Here is an 18,974-nt window from a genome sequence, read left to right as displayed (position 1 = left end):
GGTATGAAGACTAAGTTAGCACCCTGGATACCTTAGAATCAGCCGGAGTCAGGATAAGCAAAAGTCCTTGGTCTTTATTCTTGGTCTTTAAAGGTAGAAGTGAATTGGATGGATGCAGAATCTCCATGATCTCCTTCTTCCTCGTCTACCATCAGAGTGACCCTCTCTAGTCTTACTCCACCCCCTAGTCCCTCCTACAATTCTCTGTATTCACCAATTATGGAGCCAGCACAGGATAATGGGAAGGGCCATTTTCCAAGCATATTCCCATAGAGTATTGGCCAATCAATAGTTAGCCTTAGGTTGGTTGTCTGACTTCAGTGCATCAACTCAAGAATTTCAGCCCTTTACATCTCCCGCTTTCTTTTGTTTTAGAACACAGGTGGTCATGCCTTCCCTAACTTCTCAGGGAGGTGAGAACCCCTAAAAAGGAGGTGATTACACCTTCTCTGACTTCTCAGGAAGGGAGATGAAAAGCACCAAAGGGAAGTGGGGATTGCTAGCAGGTTTCTGGGCTGAAGGGTCTTATTAGAAACAGGTATGCACAAACCCATCAGCATGGGAGGTATTACACAAGCACATAGCGATAACGCAGAGGCTTTTAGTGATAACTCTCCCCACAGCCAGTGCAGGCTCGATGTGGTGTGACAAACATGAATTGTACATGTGAATAGTGATATAACAAACAATATAAATCAACATAGTGTTGTAAAAGACTTCCAGAAGTCCTAGAAGGAGGGTATGTAAACAACAGTCACACATACGTTTCTTCAGCAGCCAAGAGATAGTCCAAAACCAATCTATTGTCCATTGCTTCACGTGTCAGGGAATCCAATGATCCCCGCAAGTTTTTGAAGTCCTACAACCGTCTTTTTATGTGTTAGGGAATCCAATGATTCCAGTAGATGTTGAAGTCCTGCAACAGTCTTATCATTTCTCAGAAAATCCAATGATTCCCGAGGGTTTTGAAGTCCTACAACAGTCTTATATCATGTCTCAGAGAATCCAATGATTCCTGAGGGTTTTGAAGTCCTACAACAGTCTTATCATGTCTCAGAGAATCCAATGATTCCTGAGGGTTTTGAAGTCCTACAACAATCTTTTTATGTCTCATGGATTCCAATGATTCCTGAGGATTTTGAAATCTAACAAAACCAAAAAAAATCCACCTCTCTTACTAATTTCTCTAAAGCTTTCTCCTCAGTTCCTCTTAGAGCTTATAACCCTTTTCATGGTCTAATCTTTAAAGAGACTTAGTCAAAACATGAAATATTAGAAGGGTTGTACAAATTTATAAATCCTGGATGAGTAAGAAATAAACATTTTTGTTTCTAACCAGGTTGTTTCCTCTCACAATTAGTTATTCTGGTGACAAAATCTCATCCCTCCTACTTAGATTTTTTTTTTTCTGGAGGTAGGAGTTTTTAAAAATGGCCATGGGGGCAAAGCAAAGTTCAGACATAGCCAAGCACCAGAGTTAACTACAGAGAACTTTACCTAAACCTTTTAAAAGAAAGGCTTGGATATTTCCACTAATTTTGCACAATATTCAGTAAAATATATCCTGATCAGATCTGTCCAACTTTGAGAGAAAATCAGTCCAACATGTAGAAGAGGGCTAAAAGTATTTTAAAAATGTGTGGCAGCTCAGTTGTGGTAATCCTGGTTTTACCTTCTCCTCTCCCTCATGGTTATTATATATTCTTACAGAAGGAAATCAGTCCTTGTGACATATCTGTTTGTTGTTGTTCAGTCATTTCAGTTGTCTAACTTTCTGTGAGCCTGTTTGAGATTTTCTTGGCCAAGATACCAGATTATCTTTCAGTTTTCTTTTCTAGTTCATCTTACAGATGAGAAATTGAAGCAAAGTTAAATGATTTGCCCAGGGTAACATAGCTAGTAATCATCTGAGAGCATATTTAAACTCAGGAAGATGAGTCTTCTTGGTTTCCATCCTAGTGGTCAGGCCTTGTATTATTGTAATGCTAAGATATCTAAGTATAACTAAGAGGGGATCTGAGTTCTGTGTCCTGCAGATATAGTCAAAATATCACATAGCTGGTTCTTGAAAATTAAGATCAATTGTCCATCAATGGAGTACATTCTGGAGTAGTGAGCATCATTGCTAAGAAGGGAAATTTTTTTTAGTTTATATCATGTGTCTTTGTAAACTAGCTTTTAGGAGACAATGAGGTATCTATTAATAATTATAATATTAACATTGATATCTCAGTGGAAAGGTTCTCAACAACCTACAAAGAGAACAGACTCTCTGAGAAAATTTAAACAAAAATGAATCATTTAGAAATATTACTATATCCTTCTAATTTAAGCCCCTAACTGAAGGAACCTTCTGATTGTACAAGATTGTTGTACAAGATTTTCCCTTTTTTCTTCAACCTCGATCATAATTCAGAAATCCATAGGATTTATGAGAAGGCATAAGAGATGAACTTTGAACACTTCTCTGAATTATAGAAACCACTTTCCCTCTTTTTCCTCCCACTTACTCCCCAAAATGTACATTTTTTTCTCTAATAAGGAGAAAGATGCTATATCTTTGACCTCCTTCCTGAAGATTGCTTTCACAAATACCTAACTTATATCCTATTTCTAATCCTGGATAATTCACCTACTCTCAGTCTCACTAAATTATCATAGAATCCTTCATTTCTGAGTACTATTAATAAATTTTAGTTCCAAAGTATTCTATTATTTCACTATAATAATAAAACTGTAATTATTCTATTGAATAATGGTGTTTAGAACAATTGGTTTAGCATTAAAGTGATAGCACCAAACCCTTCCCAGGTGAATAACATAGGCAACTTGGTGTTTAGGAATGGAAAGTAATGTTATTGATAATATTTAAGGATGAGAAAGCTTGATGAATGGGCCTATTTCTTTAATCATCCTGGCCCACTATTGTGTTCTTTGGTGGTCTGTATGATTCACTCAGAAAGAGTAAGGATTTCAGAGGATCTAATGTGTGAATTTTGTCATTAGCTATCTTATTTTTCTCAAAGGACTGTTTTGCTAATTTCTAATATTCAACTATATTCTAGATAGATGGATTGCTAGATAAATTCAAAATAGTTGAGGTATTAATGTTTATAAGAATTTCAGGTTGCACTTCAGTGACTTATTTATTTTGATATCCGTCTCATAATGTCAAACAAATAATGCCTTATTTTCTGTCTTTTATCCTATCCATACATTGAACCTGTAAGAATTATGGTGGGTGTAGTTTTGATATGAAAGGATAGTCTACTTCATGGCCTTATCAAGTGTAATTGTTTCACTCTTGAGGCAATATATGGTCTATTTAATGAAGTTTTTCCAAAGAGGAAGTTGATTAGTGTCACAAGTTTAAATACCTAAATCCTCAGCAAAATTGAGAGAAGTTCTCTATCCATTCTACTTCCACCATTCTCTCTAGTCTCCTAAGCCCCACTCTATTCGAAAACAATAACCTTGTGCTTTACTCTGTAAATCTCTTTTATTTTGCTTGTAATCAAATGTTATATAGAGGCTAGTTGGATTATGGCTACAGACCATCTACAGCAAGCTCAGGCCTGGTGAAGGAAACACTTTTATATTGTATACCTTTAGACTGTATGGTTTAAATTACAACTTTAGAACTGTATGGTTTAAATGGCTACCTTTTATGTTTCCAGGTAAGTTAATGACAATTCAACAGGTTGCTTTTGAATACAAAACTGACAAACAAAATTTATCTGAAAACATACAAGGGTGTATGTCACTATAATGTTTCTGTTGTAACTTAAACTTATATAATAACTATTTTCCTCCCTTGGATAATATGGCAGCAATGAACATCAACTTGAAAGGACTTTGAGAGATTGTGGAGGATGGAAGGGACAGATGTACTGGTCCGTCACGTCACCAAGAGTAGGACAAAACTGAACATATTTTTTGCTGCGATGAGATACTTGCCACTAGGTGGTAGTAGTGCTTCATTCAGGTAGTCCATGGTTCAAACTTACATGGCATATATTTTAACTAAAATGCAGATTTGAACCATGTATTTTTCAATCAATATCTATAAAATTATGTCTATTTTTTAAAAATCTCAATTTACAAGACTGTATTTTAAGCACATCTCTAGATCAACAGAGAACAAAATTTAAAGGAAAACAAAATCTGAGGCTCAATTCAATATTCATCTCATTAATCTTTGTTAGGGGTCTTAGTCTTATCTCTTTTTTGCCTTTTTTTTTTTTTTTTTTTTTTTTTTTTTTGCTACAGAGAAAGAACTTGTTAATTTTTTTCTCCCTACTTATTCCAGTCATTCTCTCAAACTTGTCTAGAGTTCCAGAACTCTAACTTCACCAGATGTCAGCCTTTCTCTTATTTCTCTGTATAGCCAGTGATGTTGCTTTAAATAAAATAAAATAATTTTTTGATGACTGCTCCCAAAAGAATCTAAGGAAACACTACCTTTTTAGCTTTCCTATTCTTACACCCTTCTTTCATCCCGGCAACCTAGTAAGAAACTAAGAAAGAGATTAAATCAAGGGAAAGAACCTAAAACTAGGAAAACCCCTTATGATTTTTTACCCCCTTCCTCTACTGTATTAAACAGTTTCTTAGGCATCTTGCTTTTGTGATTTTATGAGTCATTAATTTCCCCCAATTATCTTTATTTTAGTCATAAAGCATTTACATTAAGTGGTGTTTCAGATATCTCAGGGTAGCCCACACTAACAGCAGGCCTCCCAAGTTTTATAGACTATGGCTGATGCAGCTTCAACTTCAAACTATTTTGTTTTAGCATCTTTTCCCCAGTGTATTTTGAGCATACTTTAAACAAAGTTTTTGAACAAAGATTTAAATCAAGATAACCACAAATGTGGAATTATATAATGCAAAATATACCTGTGAAGGCTAGTTTCTGAGGAAAGAAGCTGCTAATTATGATTCTCTATCTCATTTTTCCAATTTTGTTCAGAATCAAAACCTTTTTAATATTTAACTTTCTTCTTGGTCATTACGGTGAATAAAAGGCATGAGAAGTAAAATGAGAGGAAGTAAAGAGAAATAAAGAGGAAATAATAAAGGATGCTAACTTTCTCTCTCTTTCCTCCCTTTATGGAATCATAGAATTTTAAAGTTGGAAGTGGTCACCTACCATAATTCATCCTGGAAAGGAGTCCTCTATTATAATATACCCCCAAAGTGGCCATCTAGCCTTTACCACTCCCTCCAATGAAGGAGAACTCCATACCTCCCAAGAGAGCCAATTCCACTTTGGGACAGTTCTATTATAATAATTATTAGAATGTTTTTCCTGACAGAAAGTCTGAATTTGTCTCTATCTCTTCTACCAATTATTCTTGGTTCTATCCTCTAGGTCAGTTAGAAAAAGTCTTGAACACAGCTATTACTACTTCCCCTTTGAGCTTTTGCTTCTCCAAGCTAAATACTTTTAGCTCTTTTACTTGTTATATGAAACAAACTCAAATGAAGGTACCCTCCAGTTTATATATGTCCTTTTAAATTATAGTACCAAGGAATAAACACAATAACCCAGATCTGGTCCAACCATGCTATAGTACAGTGTTACCATGTCACCTCCTCATGCTGGAAGCTATGCCTCCATAATATCTACTATGTGTCTGCCACTGTGCAAAGCACTTTACAAATATTTTCTAACTTGATGTTCACACCATCTTTACAAAATAAATGCTGTTATTATCCCCATTTTATAGATGAGAAAACTGAGGTTAAATGCCTTGCTTAGGATCATTAAAGTTGAATTTGAACTCACCGTTGCTTGGCTCTAGACTTGAAATTTTATCCACTAATCAGCCTAGGTACCTCAAATACACACACACACACACACACACACACACACACACACACATACACACACACACACACATAATACTATAGTTATAGCATTATCCTAATGTACTAGTTTAGAACCATCTCAAAAAGCAAATAAAATAAGTCTGCCATGATCTGGTCTTGAAAAAACTATGCTGGTTCTAAATCCTTATTTCTTCATCACTATTTCTTTAAAACTCTGTTCTAGGAATTTCTTAGGAATCAAAGTCAAATACACTTACCTCTGGTTCTCTTCCTTTTAAAAATTTTCAAAATACCTGCTCTTTTCCACTTCTGTAGCATCTCTTTTGTTTTCCTGACATGAGTCAGAGGCACATTTGAATCCAGGTCTTCCTGATATGAGGACAGCTCCCTATCCACAATAATCCACAGCATGACGCTGCTTTCCTAGTAAGTGTGTATCTGTGTGTGTGTTTGTACATGTGTGTGCATTTGACATATTATTTATGTAAATCTTTCATTACTTTAGGCCAGTGGTGTCAAACTCAAATAGAAATAGGGACAGTTATCTGTATATAAGGTTTCTTGTGGCAGCATATATTATCTTTGTTATTACTGCATTTTAATGTATTTTCTTAAATATTTCATAATTAAATTTTAATGTAGTTCTAGTTTACTAGGGATTGCACATGGCTCCTAGGCAGGGCAGAGTGTTTTATACCTTTGCTCCAGGCAATTCTATGCCAATGAAATCACAAGTCCAGTCCCTTTCCCAATCTTCACTGTTCATAAGGCATTATGGTAAATGCTGGGGAGATAAGAAGGAAAACAAGACATAGTCTACTGTGTCTCACCTGATGTCAGCTTTTGGATCTTGGGCTAGTTCATGGACATAAAGTATTGGACAATCAATCATCTCAATGCAGGTGAGAGAGGGCAACTCAGTAAGGAATTCATGCATTATCAAATAGAGTCAGCAATGCCAAATCAAAGTTTTCATAACTGTAATATTTTATATCTGGAAAGGGAGACAAAAATCAAAGGCAAAACAAAGTATTCATTAATGGGAAGAAAAAAAACCAAACACAATGCCTAGATGCACTCATAGCAACAAAATTTAAAGTGAAATGAAGCTTAATTACTAAGTTGCCAGATATGGAGTTGAATTGGTCTGAAGCAAAATCAATGTCCAAAGAAGAATCAAGGTTGAAATCAGGAGCTTAACTAAACCCATCAGATGAGCTTGAGAAAAGTTCCAGGGTTCAAGAATTGAGTTCAAATAGAAAGTAAACAAGACATTGATCTAGATAGAAAAAAATTTCAAATTTACATTTTGTGAGTTTATGAACTTGCTCTCACAGACCCTATTCTCTGGCTTCCTCTGGAACCCATTCACCTGGAGAATTCATGCTGTTACTACTTCTGTCATTATCTTTCTTAGTGGTAGTTGATAGAAGCGAGAACTGGGCTCAATGATTACTTTGTTCAGGTTGAGAAAATCGTTGATAGAAACCTATTAGTAAGTCAGCAGGAGTCCACTCAAGGAATTCAAAACAAAATTTATAAAATAAATAAATATAACCATCTGTTGGGTAAATATAATCCCTCAAGACCAAAAACCAAAACAACATAAACAAAAAGCCCCAAACCCTGTAAGGTATTAGGATCTGGATGTCAGAAAAATATTAGCAATAACTCCACTTCACTTATTTTTGAAGGAAATACTTCTTTAGGGGAGAAACAGTTGAAGAATGATAACCAGGAGAGTTTGGGAAGTTGTAATTATTTTGTATAGCCATAATTATTATGGAGGTGGAGTAGAGTGGGAGATGGCCTTGGAAGAAGGAAACCCTAATTTCATATCCTGCCTCTGACACATATGTCACCTTTGGGGTAGTCATTTACCTTTTCCGTGCTTAAGACCAGTAGTGTCGGACTCAAATAGAAGCAGAGTATCCTCAGGAACTCCTATTAACTTAGAAAATCATATTTATATATACATATATATTATTTATTTTCTCTTTAGTTTTATTTATTTGGTTAAATATTTCTTAATTAAATTTTAATCTGGTTTTTGGCCACAGTAGGGAGTGTTGCAATCTGCCACACATGGCAAATTAAGCCAATTAGAAAGAGCTGTTTAAATTCATCTCCTTTTACACCCTCCCAAGAAATGCCCTTAACTTCAGAAGAGTCTGAAGGGTCAATTCAGGTATAGGCTGCTGAATAACAGGCAAGTGAGAATTTTCTATGTGTGCTGGAGAAATATGTCACTGATGAAACAAATTGCTTAACTTTAAAACTTTGTGTCCAAGATTGCTTAGCGAGACTTAAGTGAAATGGAAGTTGTGTTTTGGACACATTAAGTTTGAGATGTTTATGGAACAGCTAGGTACAGATGTCTAGTAGGTAGTTGGTGATGTGTGACAAGAGCTCAGGAAAGAGAAACTAGGATTGCAAATGGAGATCTGGGATTCATATTCAGAGATGATAGTTGAATCCATGGGAGCCAATGAGATTACTAAAGGTCCTCAAATGCCCTCATAATCAAAAAATGTCCTTTCTTTTTCTAAGAGACAACCAAATGGCCAGTTACTACCTCAATAAGCAAATTGAAATCTTGTTACAATTGAGTCTCTAAAGAGTGGGAAAACATATCCTGAATCACCTTGCTGGATGGGTAGAAGGAAGAAGGCAGAACAGGATATACAGGAAGAAAACTGTGAGCCAAAGTTCACAGTTAAAGAGGAATAAGTAATATGAATGGGTTGGTTTTCCATCTATATTAAACAGTGGCCATAGGAGATATTGTATCAATAAGGATTGGAGAAAAGTCAATAGAAAATGGAAAGAGAGATTTGAGCTAATGAGAGAATAAAAAAAATTAGAGGAATGTGAGCCAAAAAAGGAATAAAGGAATAAGTCCTGATGACAGACCACTAGGAAGAACAACAACTGTAAAATCATTTTGCATAACAATGCTTATTTTACTTTTAAAGAAGAGAACTCTGATTATATTTTTAAAAATTATGATGCTTATTTAAATATCCAAATAAACATAAAATAATTAACATAATAATGGACTAGTTCTTGCAGGTGTTCCTGTAAAAACAGAAATTTATGCATCTGATTTCAATACAGCTGCTTAGTAGCCACAGTCAATTTCATAATGGAGAAAAAAGATTGAGCTAAGTGATTCTTTGTTTATTATGTTGATATTCAACTATAATCATATACTGGTTTGGACAAATTTCTTGTTCTCCAGCAAGCTGAACTAGTGACTTCATTTTGTATCATCATCAGCATAATGCCTCATATTTCTATACTATATTACAATTAATAAAGTGCTTTCCTTACAACATCTGAGTGAGGTAGGTAAAGAAAGAATTATTATTACTATTTCACAGATGAGGACCCTGAGGATTATAGAGATTAAGTAATTTGATCAGAAGATCACATAGCTAGTAAGTGACAACTGTTACATGAGAAATAAAGGTAAATTGGAGCATAAAGTTCCAAGCACAATCAATTTTTTTTTTTTTTTTTTTTTAGCAAACCTAGCAATTGCCAATAAATTGGAAGTAAAATCCCTCAGTAGCCAGGACCAAATTGAGGGGTTTACAGAGAGCATTTTTAGGAACAAGAAGGAACTAATCTAAGTACATGTTCATGAGATTCATAGATGTTCAGGATATTAACACATTTATGGGATTTACAGGAATAAAGAAGTATAATAGGTGTAGGGAAATAAGTTGATTTGTAACATCGAGACTAGGTATTCCCAATTCTTTGTAATTTTAAATAAATCAAAGTTCAGCTTTCTCATTGCCTCAAGGTGTCTATTATTAATGAAACAAACCATGACATACTATGAGATCATCATGGAGTGTTTTTGTAAGTTTTCACGACTTTAAATGAGGAATGAACTTACAAAAAGGGGAACTTTAACTCACACAGTAAAGGAGAAGTGTTACAAAACATAGGGCTTAGGCTCACAAGAGTGGGAAACAATACTCTTAACAATTTGCTATAAAAGCTATCTGAATTTAAATTTAATACTTCATAGCAGCCCTTAGCTAAAAATGAAGTCAGGTTATACTGATTGACCAGAATTCAATTTAAATTTCTCAATTCTCCCTTTTGATTCTTGGGAGACCAATTCCCATAAATCATCTATTTTCTATACAATTCTATGTAATCTATATAATTATCCCTTCCATGTCACAACTTTCTCTATTGTGGTTTCAATATATAATGGCTTGGCATAAGAAGTTAAATGGCCCTTTGGGGGGAATTTTGGGGAAACCACAAATGAAGGCCACCAGATGACACAGGAAAAGTTTAGAAACTCAGAGATGTATAAAATCCATGTGGTATTATATAATATCAAAGCAAATTTTACAATAAGGTACTATAAATACCCGATAAAACAAGCAAAAAAAAAAAAAAAAGATTTCAGACTTCTCTGGTATGAAAGGAGAACCAAAAATTTTAGATGGATTTTCCAGTCACATGGTAACTGTATATTCCTAACCCCTGCAATGTGGAAGAGATAACTATATTGGCAGAAACCATAATTACAGAAGTAAGAAAAAAGGGTTAAGGTACCAGGAAGTTCATTAAAACATTAAACATTAAAACAACCTTAATTAATGGATTCATACCACCTTAATATGCTTTGTCTAAAGGATGATATAATTCATTTAAGGAGAAAAGGTCAGATTAATGACACATTTTTCCTTTATCTCATAACTTAATACTAGTGAATTTTGACCTTAATTATCACAAGTCATCATTATCATAGGATAAGAGCCTATTTGATTATGATTTTCAATAAACTTAATAAACATGAAACAGAATAGCCAAAGCAAAATGATAACATTCAATAGTCCAATCATCAATGCCCGTTCAATCTCAATGTCCATTTAATCAACATATAAGTCCTACATATCTCTGATGGTTTTCTGGTCTCTGGAGACGTCTTCTCCCTATTCTGGGATCAACCTTATTTTCAAGGCTTCTCGGAAGAATGTCCTCCTTCCAGACCTGCTTCTTCGTTTCTGAGTGCACATACAAAGACTCAATGCAATTTAATACAACCTTCTAGTTCAATAATTATGGTGCTGATTTTATTAATGAAACTATAAGAAGATATAAAATTAAGAAACATAATTTAACTTCAACTTTAGAGAATTTCAATTGTTATATCATGAGGGCCTGAATTGGAAAATGAATCTTTCTTTTCCTGAAAACGATCAGATAGTTGCTTTAAAGAGAGAAATAATTTCATTCTCTTGACAATTATCAATATAATTTTACATATAAAATCATTAATCCAATTTTGAAAACTGTGTGTAATATCTCCCTCTAATTCATTCCTTATGAGGATATTATTTCTCTTTTATATAAACAAATAAAACTGCAAGTAGAGGAAAATCACAGAAGATATTTCATATTTACATTCTATTAAGATAATTCAGATGTTTCATTACCATAATTGATCACTTGCTCTCAATCTTTAGATTGTAGTTCCATTTTATAATGTAATGCTTTATAGGTAGTGCTTTAATGGTTATGACAATATGGAGAAGCCATAACAGGGGATAAACTCCCCTACCTGCATTTCGATTCTAAGCAAAAGGGATTGTTTTTGTTGTTCAGTTGTTTTAATAGTAGCCCACTATTTTAGGGTTTTCTTGGCAAAGAATCTGATTAGGCTGGATTTAAACTAAATTCTTCCTGATTCTAGGGCTAGTACTTTATTCACTGAGCCATCTCATAACAGTCAACAAAAGTGCCACATTATTCAAATGGTATCAAAAGCCAGGCTCAAAATGATTTCAGTGGACAAATTTCTTGTTGAGAAATGAAGTAGCTATATGGGCAATCAAGTAAAGAGGATTCTACCTTTACCTTTAAAAGGTCATTCTTTAAACTTTCTTCCAAGGGCAAACATCCAGTTATACAGTCTTCAGATCACAGGGCATGGTAGCCCCAGGAATGCTGGATTATTAGCTTTTCCATTTGATGAGTAAACCTGAAATAAACTGAGAACTACATTAAATTAAAGTCCCACAAGATACTACCTTAAATAAGCAAACTTAAATAGCAAAACTTCATTAATTATATGTTAAGGCAGAATATAAGTATTATGTTCATGTGATAATAATCACTAACAGCAATGGTTCAAATTTAGACAATATTCATTAACAGATAAAATTTCATATATTCAGTTTGGTTGTTAGAGGTAAGAAAAATCACCACATGTACATAATGTTCTAAAGCACATCTAAATAAATAGGTTTTTAATATTTAGATGTACAACTCCCACAATGATCCGCTGTGTAGATAGCATAAAGGAAGGGGAAGAACATCTGGCCACTCTAAAGAGTATACCTTGCCAATAGGAGATTTAAATTCTAGAAAAAGTTTTAATGCATCAAGTAAGTTGAAGGAGACTTTATAGTGATTAGACTTAGGCATATATATGAAATGATGCTATAGATGTTCACACGGGGTATAAGGTGAAAGATGGTTACCACAGAGAAAAAGTAGAGAAGCAAATTAGCTGAATGTTTGATAAGTTGGTCTATCAATACAAATACCATATTATGGGGATTTTGCAGGTGAATTCCTGATAGTCTATTCAAAACCCTTAGAAAATGGTTGGCTACTAGTATTGTCTAGTAATTTACTAATCCTTAACTTTAATAAATACAATTCTATAATTTTTAGAAATAACAGCCAAATAACTTCAGATGAATATATTAATATGAACAAATTCATAATTCTTCTACACAGTGAGTGGGAAAAGATCATATTTATTAAAACTGTAATACATCAGAATTTCATAAGAATTTTTAAAAATTCACATAAACAGTATATAATTGAAAGTATATTTTTATAATTTAAAAGAATTCATATTTCTAATAACATGTTTGATATGATAGTCTTCTAAATTCTCTAACAATAAAAAATTAGATATAATTTAAAAAAAATCCATAACACCAGACTTCTCAAGTTCTTCTCAAGTCAAATTTCATCTATGCAGTTGGAAGAAATCTTACTCCTTTTGAAAAAAATGTTATTTAATACAAAGGCCAATAATAAACCAACATTTATACAATGCTCATTTTGCTAAGCACTTTAGAATTATTTCTTCCAACAACCCTAGGGAATTGGATATTATTATTTATTTTTTCATTTACATAAAAGAAGACTGAAATGAAGTAAGTTATTCATTTGTAGTAACATAACTAATAAATTCCACAGGATAAAATTTAACTCAGATATACTTGATTCTTGAATTTTTCAGCATTATTGCATTTATTAATTGCAAATGCCATTAACCTCTCTCTTATACCATAATTATAATTTACTTTTAGAACAATATTTAAACAAGATCCAGATTTACAATCCTTATGATAATATTTAAATTTCAAATTTTCGAGAGTCTATTGCTTTCAGCTAATATATGCTTTAAGCTTCTAAAATTCAATGGTTTAAATATACTGCAAGGTTTCTTAACCCCACAAATTGAAAAGTGATGCTGAATTTATAATTGATGAGATTAAATAATAATAAACACCAAATTTATTTTAATTAAAATAATCAAATGTAAATTAAATGACAATACCTTTGACTTAACTTATATTATTTACTTATGTTACTTTTTTGATGTTTTAAAAGAAAAGTTATTTGATTCTGAATATCTGACTTCCTTAAAAACACAATTTTGGCTTCAAAAATTAATTAGCATCAATAGGAACTGAAAAACAGCATCTGATGGAGATAAAATGTAAGACAATACTTCCAAGCAGTGAAAAATTACTTTAAATTAAAAGTTTACTGATTTCATCCTGTAAAAATTCTATTTGTTTTTAGTTCCCAAGACAAAAACAAGGAATATTCAGAAATAATTTGCAAATTTTGTTTTGCTCTCTCAAAACTTGCATATTTTATACTAATATTTGTAAGTCCCATGCTCCTTTTAATTTTCTCTTTTGTTATTGGAGCACCCTCCATATTAGATATCCACATACTTAATTTACTCCTATTTGATGGAGAAGAAAATAGCAAAGCAGTCTACTACCTCTGCCAAGAAAACCTCATGGACTATATTAAAAAGCTAAAAGATATTACATTGGAATGGGATGCTATTGTTCTTGGGGTCACAAAGAGTTGGATACAACTGAATGACTGAACAACAATAACATTTTCTTATAATATGTTCTTATTTAATTCTGTCCTTAGTAATTGTTAATGTAACATAGCTTTAATCATTTTAATTCTACTAAAATACAATTTTGAACTTTTTTTTCACTTCCATTGATTTCAAATTCTGTTTTTCATTTAAACAATTGATATAATCTATAGTGGTATCATTAAATTTCAATTACTTTTAGTTGCTCCTCCCCCTCTTCCCCCCTTTTCATTCCCCCTCCACTGGGGTCAAACTACAAACTGAGAGTACTTTGAATTGTACTATTTCCAGTTTCCTTTTCTCTAATTAATGAAATCACCTCCCCTTTGTACTTTGAATGTCCCTGTAAAATTTCTTTTATCACTCTTTCTAGAAATATTCAAATTTCAATTTGCAGATTTATAGTGGAAGAAAACAATTTTTCATCTCCAGTTAGTTTATAATATGATTAAGTTTCTGTAGATTGGGAATTAAATTTCTGTCTTTTTTATTTTTCTCTTTTATCTACTCCTTCAACTTGGCCAGAGTCAGAAAGGCAGAATGAAGGATTTTTCCTTTTTTTAAAGACCTTTTAAAGTTCTGAAGAAACTTTTTTATTTTCTATACCATGTTCCTTTTGGTTTTTCAGACCTTAGGAAAAAAGATTGGTTTAAGTATCAAGGATAAAAATAGATAAACAGAAACACCTATTAACAGATTCTGATCCCCTAACTTTCACTAAAAATGAAAGTTAAGTCCCTCTTAGCTAAGAAAGTGATTTTAACTACACTCTCTTTTAGACTTTCTGCCTGGACAACTTCCTTAAAACAAACTATACATAGACAATTTTGCAATAATTGAGATCTTCTTTGATGCCTGACTAGAGGATAACAAATTCTACTAAATAGAAATAATTTGAAAATGAACTTTTATTTTATTTTAGAGCTCTATTTATAGAGATCTCCGGGCAAAAAACTTTTTATTTAGTATCTGGCCAGTTCTTAAATCGGGGACTCTATTTCTTTCTGGAGAAGCTTCATTTGATGTCAGACCAAGATAAAAGTAAAGCCTTTCTGAGGGACACAAGGAATTTTTCTGCTTATGGTTGCCAATAAGCCCTTCTGAAAAAACTCATTGGGTCTACCTGTCCTCCCTCGAAAATCTGCTGAATCTTAGGTCTGAATCCAGTTTTAGAAAGAAAACCTTAGTATCAATAGGGTCCACCTAATTGCAGATTTTAACTTGGCTCAGAAGATTCCAAGTTGGATTGGAGGAGGTCTCCACTTTCTGTGTCGGTCTCTTGTGCAAAAAGCCCATTGGTGACATCAACTGAAGTACACATTAGAAGTTTTTTATTTGTTGGTTTGTTTGTTTTCCCAAAGGGCTCTCCTGGTAGCTGAAATCCTTCACTTAAAATGGTACCATGATTGCCAATTGTTTCATGAAAAGTAAAAGTAAATTGACGCACAAAGTTCCAATTACAAAAAAATTATCACAAAGCTAGCAATTGTCAATAAATTGGGTTCAAGGCTCCTCAGTAGCCAAGGACAAACTGAAGGGTTTACAGTGATATTTTTATGGTCAACAAGGAGGAACTAAAAGAAAAAAGTAAGGAAGAACTAATCAAAGTATATATTCATGAGTTTAATGCATTTTCAGGATATTAATCCATATTCATAGGATTTACAGGAATAGAGAAGTATAACAGGTATAAGGAAGTAGGTCAATTTGTAATATTGGGACTGAAGGCGTTCCCAATTCCTTGTGACTTTGATTAAATCAAAGTTTAGCTTTCTCATTAGCTCATATGTCTATGATTAATGAGGCAACCCACTAATATAGTTTGAAAGTCTCATGTAGTATTTTGTAAATTTTCATGAGTTTCAATAAAGAATGGACTTATATACAAAAAGGTAAACTTTAACTCCCACAGAAATGGGGAAGTCTTATAAAACAAGCCTCATAAAAGTAGCAAAGTTAACTTGGTAATAAAAGCTAGCTTAATTTAAATTTAATAATTCATAGCAGGCCTTAGCTAAAAATCATGTCAGATTGTATTGATTTATCATAATTCAAAATTTTCATTTCTCACAAATCCAGGCTATAAATCTAGGTCTTGTGTCTTCACATATCTATGCTTCTTTCCATGATACTTACCCATTACAGAGTTTAAAGTCCAAGTTATATTCCTTATTCAGAAAATAAGCAAAAGGTGGAATTATCATTTTCCTCTTTTTTGCCACACTTTTGATTTTGGGGAGCAGAATGGTGGGCTAAGTGCAAAATTTTAGTTATTGAAAGTCAGACATTCCATTCTTGATACCTCTTCTAAACTGTATAGAGGAAAGATACTCATATTCATTACTTCCTGTTCCTATCTCCTCTTCCACTAGGAGCACCTCCAACCTTGTTTGCTCAATATATATTTCAAAGATGTCTTTTGAAGACCCTAGATGCTTAGCTACTGGCCATTGTGTATGGATGATATTTTCAATTCTTATCTACTCTATTCCATGAAGAGGGTCTTTTGCCAGGGAAGGATCTGAACTGACCACTTATATGTGACAAGGTAAGGTTTTTTTTTTTTTTTTTAATTTCATACAACTTACCAGGGGCTAGTTCTGCAGGAATATCAAGTGGGGACCCCTTGGGCTAGCTGGGTGTAGCTGGAGCCTCAGCATGAACCACAGAGACTTTTATCTTCTGTACTGTTTGTGAAGTAAGAGTTTGAGTTTGGGAAGACTGAGTGAACCTCAGCTGATTGGGAACACCAGGCCCAGTTATGCTACCAAGACGCAGTCCTAGGTGAAAAGGAAAGAGCATCTGGTGAGTGCAGAGACAGCCAGACAAGTATGCTGCTGGCTGTGGTCACTTGCAGAAGAGTGGAGCTCTTGTTTTGGGGTTCCTGGTTAGAGCGAAGAGCTGAAGGGAAACTTGAGGCCCATCCCCTCACTCTAAGACTAGAGGTGCTTACACTAATACCTCTTATTAAAAATGAATTGGTAAAGAAGAAAGAATCCCACCATTCAAACATATGGGAAAAGGGGAAAATAGGGTTCATCTTCAGAGGAGGACACTTTAGTTAAAAAAAAAAAAAACTTCTACCCCAAAGATGAATGTGAAATGGCTCCCTGCCCAAAGAGAATTTATAAAAAAAACTCAAATAAAAATCAAATAGACATTCAGGAAAAACTAAAACAACAACAACAACAACAGCAACAACAACAACAACACCATTCAAGAAAAATAAGAAGCTTATGAAAAAAGTTAACCAACTAGAAAAGGAGGTACAGAGTCTCAAAGATGAAAATTAGAATTGGGCAAGTGAGCAAGGAATAACAAAACAAATTATAAAGAATAAGAAAATAGAATAGAATGTGAAACATAAGAAAAATGACATCGATAGTTTAGAGTAGGACTGGAGTTTCAATTATGTTGTCTTCTCTTCTCATTGTTACCTTTTTCCTGCCCTGCTGTTTGTCCTTTCTGGTTATTCCCCAAAATGCTGTTGATGATTTGAACTTCTTTAAGAATTACTTCCATCAATTCTTTTTCACCAAAGAAGAATCCCAGCACTATTCTCTGGGGTCTCAATTGCACTTCTAGCAGCATTTCTTCAAATTAGAAGAAATTGGCTGGTTAGATGAGCCTACAAGGACCTTCATCCGGGGGCTTTAATGTGGGGTTCGAGATATTGCTGATTACTCCTTTTTTCCTGGGATGCCAGAATTGAAAATAACCCCATAACATATAGAATCACTAACTATTCAAAGGGCATGAAGCCTAGGAGAGTTGAAATAATCATAGCAAAGGCAGTGCAAGTCTGGAGCAGTGTGACCCCCTTAAAATTCCAAAGAGTACATAAACAAGATGTTGACATTGAGATTTCTTTCTTTTCTAGAGGTCGTGGTGACTTCTACCCCTTTGATGGAAAAGGAAACATTTTAGCTCATGCTTTTCCTCCACATTCTGACTACCCAGGAGCTGTCCACTTTGACAATGATGAAGAATGGTCACATTCTGAGAAGGGGATCAACCTCTTCCTGGTAGCTATTCATGAGATAGGCCATGCTCTGGGTCTAAGACACTCTCAGGATCCAAACGCCATCATGTTCCCCCCCTATAAATACTGGAATCCAGAACATTTCAGACTCGGTGATGATGGGATCCAGATCCTTTATTCAAGCCCAAAAGACCAGCAAATATCCCGAAGTTCTAGACTTGGTGCAGATGAATCCTCTTCCAAAGAAAGTAAAATTTCCTTGACTCAGGAAGCAAACCAGTAATCTATGGAGAATTCCTATGTTCCCTGTGAGGTTTGCTGGGAGCAGGGGGAAAAGGAATGGGTTTCAAACACAAATGAGTATTTTAAATGTGAAACTAAATGTCCATTTTCCCACTGCCTTTTATGTAAATAAATTGTAAAAACTTATGTAATATAAAGCTTAAAAAAAAAGAAAGAAAGAAAAATGACATCACTGGAGAACATATCAAGAAGAAAAAAACATAAAAATAATTGGACTGCCAGAAAGTTGTGACCAAAAAGAGAGCCTTGAAACTATAATGCAGGAAATAATCCAAAAATATTGTTCTGGAGTGATAGAACCTGAGGGGAAAGTAAAAATAGAAAAATAAATCCACTGATCACCACCTCAAAGAGATACTTTGAGGAAAACACACAGGGTATTATTGCCAAATTTCAAAACCCTCAGATCAAAGAGAAAATTTTGCAAGAAACAAGAAAAAAGCAATTCAAATATGCTAGAGCTACAATTAGAATTACACAAGACTTATCAGCAGTTACAATAAAAGACCACAAGTCCTGGAATCATTTCTACAGACAATCAAAAGAACTAGCCAAAAATATCATATCCAGCAAAATTATTTATAATTGTGAATAAGATAAAATGGACATTCAACAAACTTGCAAATTTTCAGGACGTTCTATCAACAAAAACTGAACTTAACAGAAAATTTAACA

The 18,974-nt window shown here is 33.8% G+C and overlaps 1 protein-coding gene and 1 pseudogene across 1 annotated transcript in view; one reads left to right on the top strand and one right to left on the bottom strand.

Moving 5' to 3' along the window:
- Positions 1-11,434, bottom strand: part of RAB12 (RAB12, member RAS oncogene family) — a 76,330-nt gene extending 64,896 nt beyond the window's left edge. The window contains exon 1 of the mRNA XM_031946791.1: positions 11,429-11,434. Coding sequence (XP_031802651.1) covers positions 11,429-11,434 — 6 coding nt within the window. The remainder of the gene's footprint in view (positions 1-11,428) is intronic.
- Positions 11,435-17,425: 5,991 nt separating this feature from the next.
- Positions 17,426-18,429, top strand: LOC100930164 (annotated as a pseudogene).
- Positions 18,430-18,974: the final 545 nt, after the last annotated feature.

The sequence above is a fragment of the Sarcophilus harrisii genome, chromosome 1 (genome assembly GCF_902635505.1).
Source record: "Sarcophilus harrisii chromosome 1, mSarHar1.11, whole genome shotgun sequence".
Taxonomy (NCBI): Eukaryota; Metazoa; Chordata; class Mammalia; order Dasyuromorphia; family Dasyuridae; genus Sarcophilus; species Sarcophilus harrisii.
The sequence above is the reverse complement of the archived record's forward strand: the minus strand, read 5'-3'. Positions and strand labels throughout refer to the sequence as shown.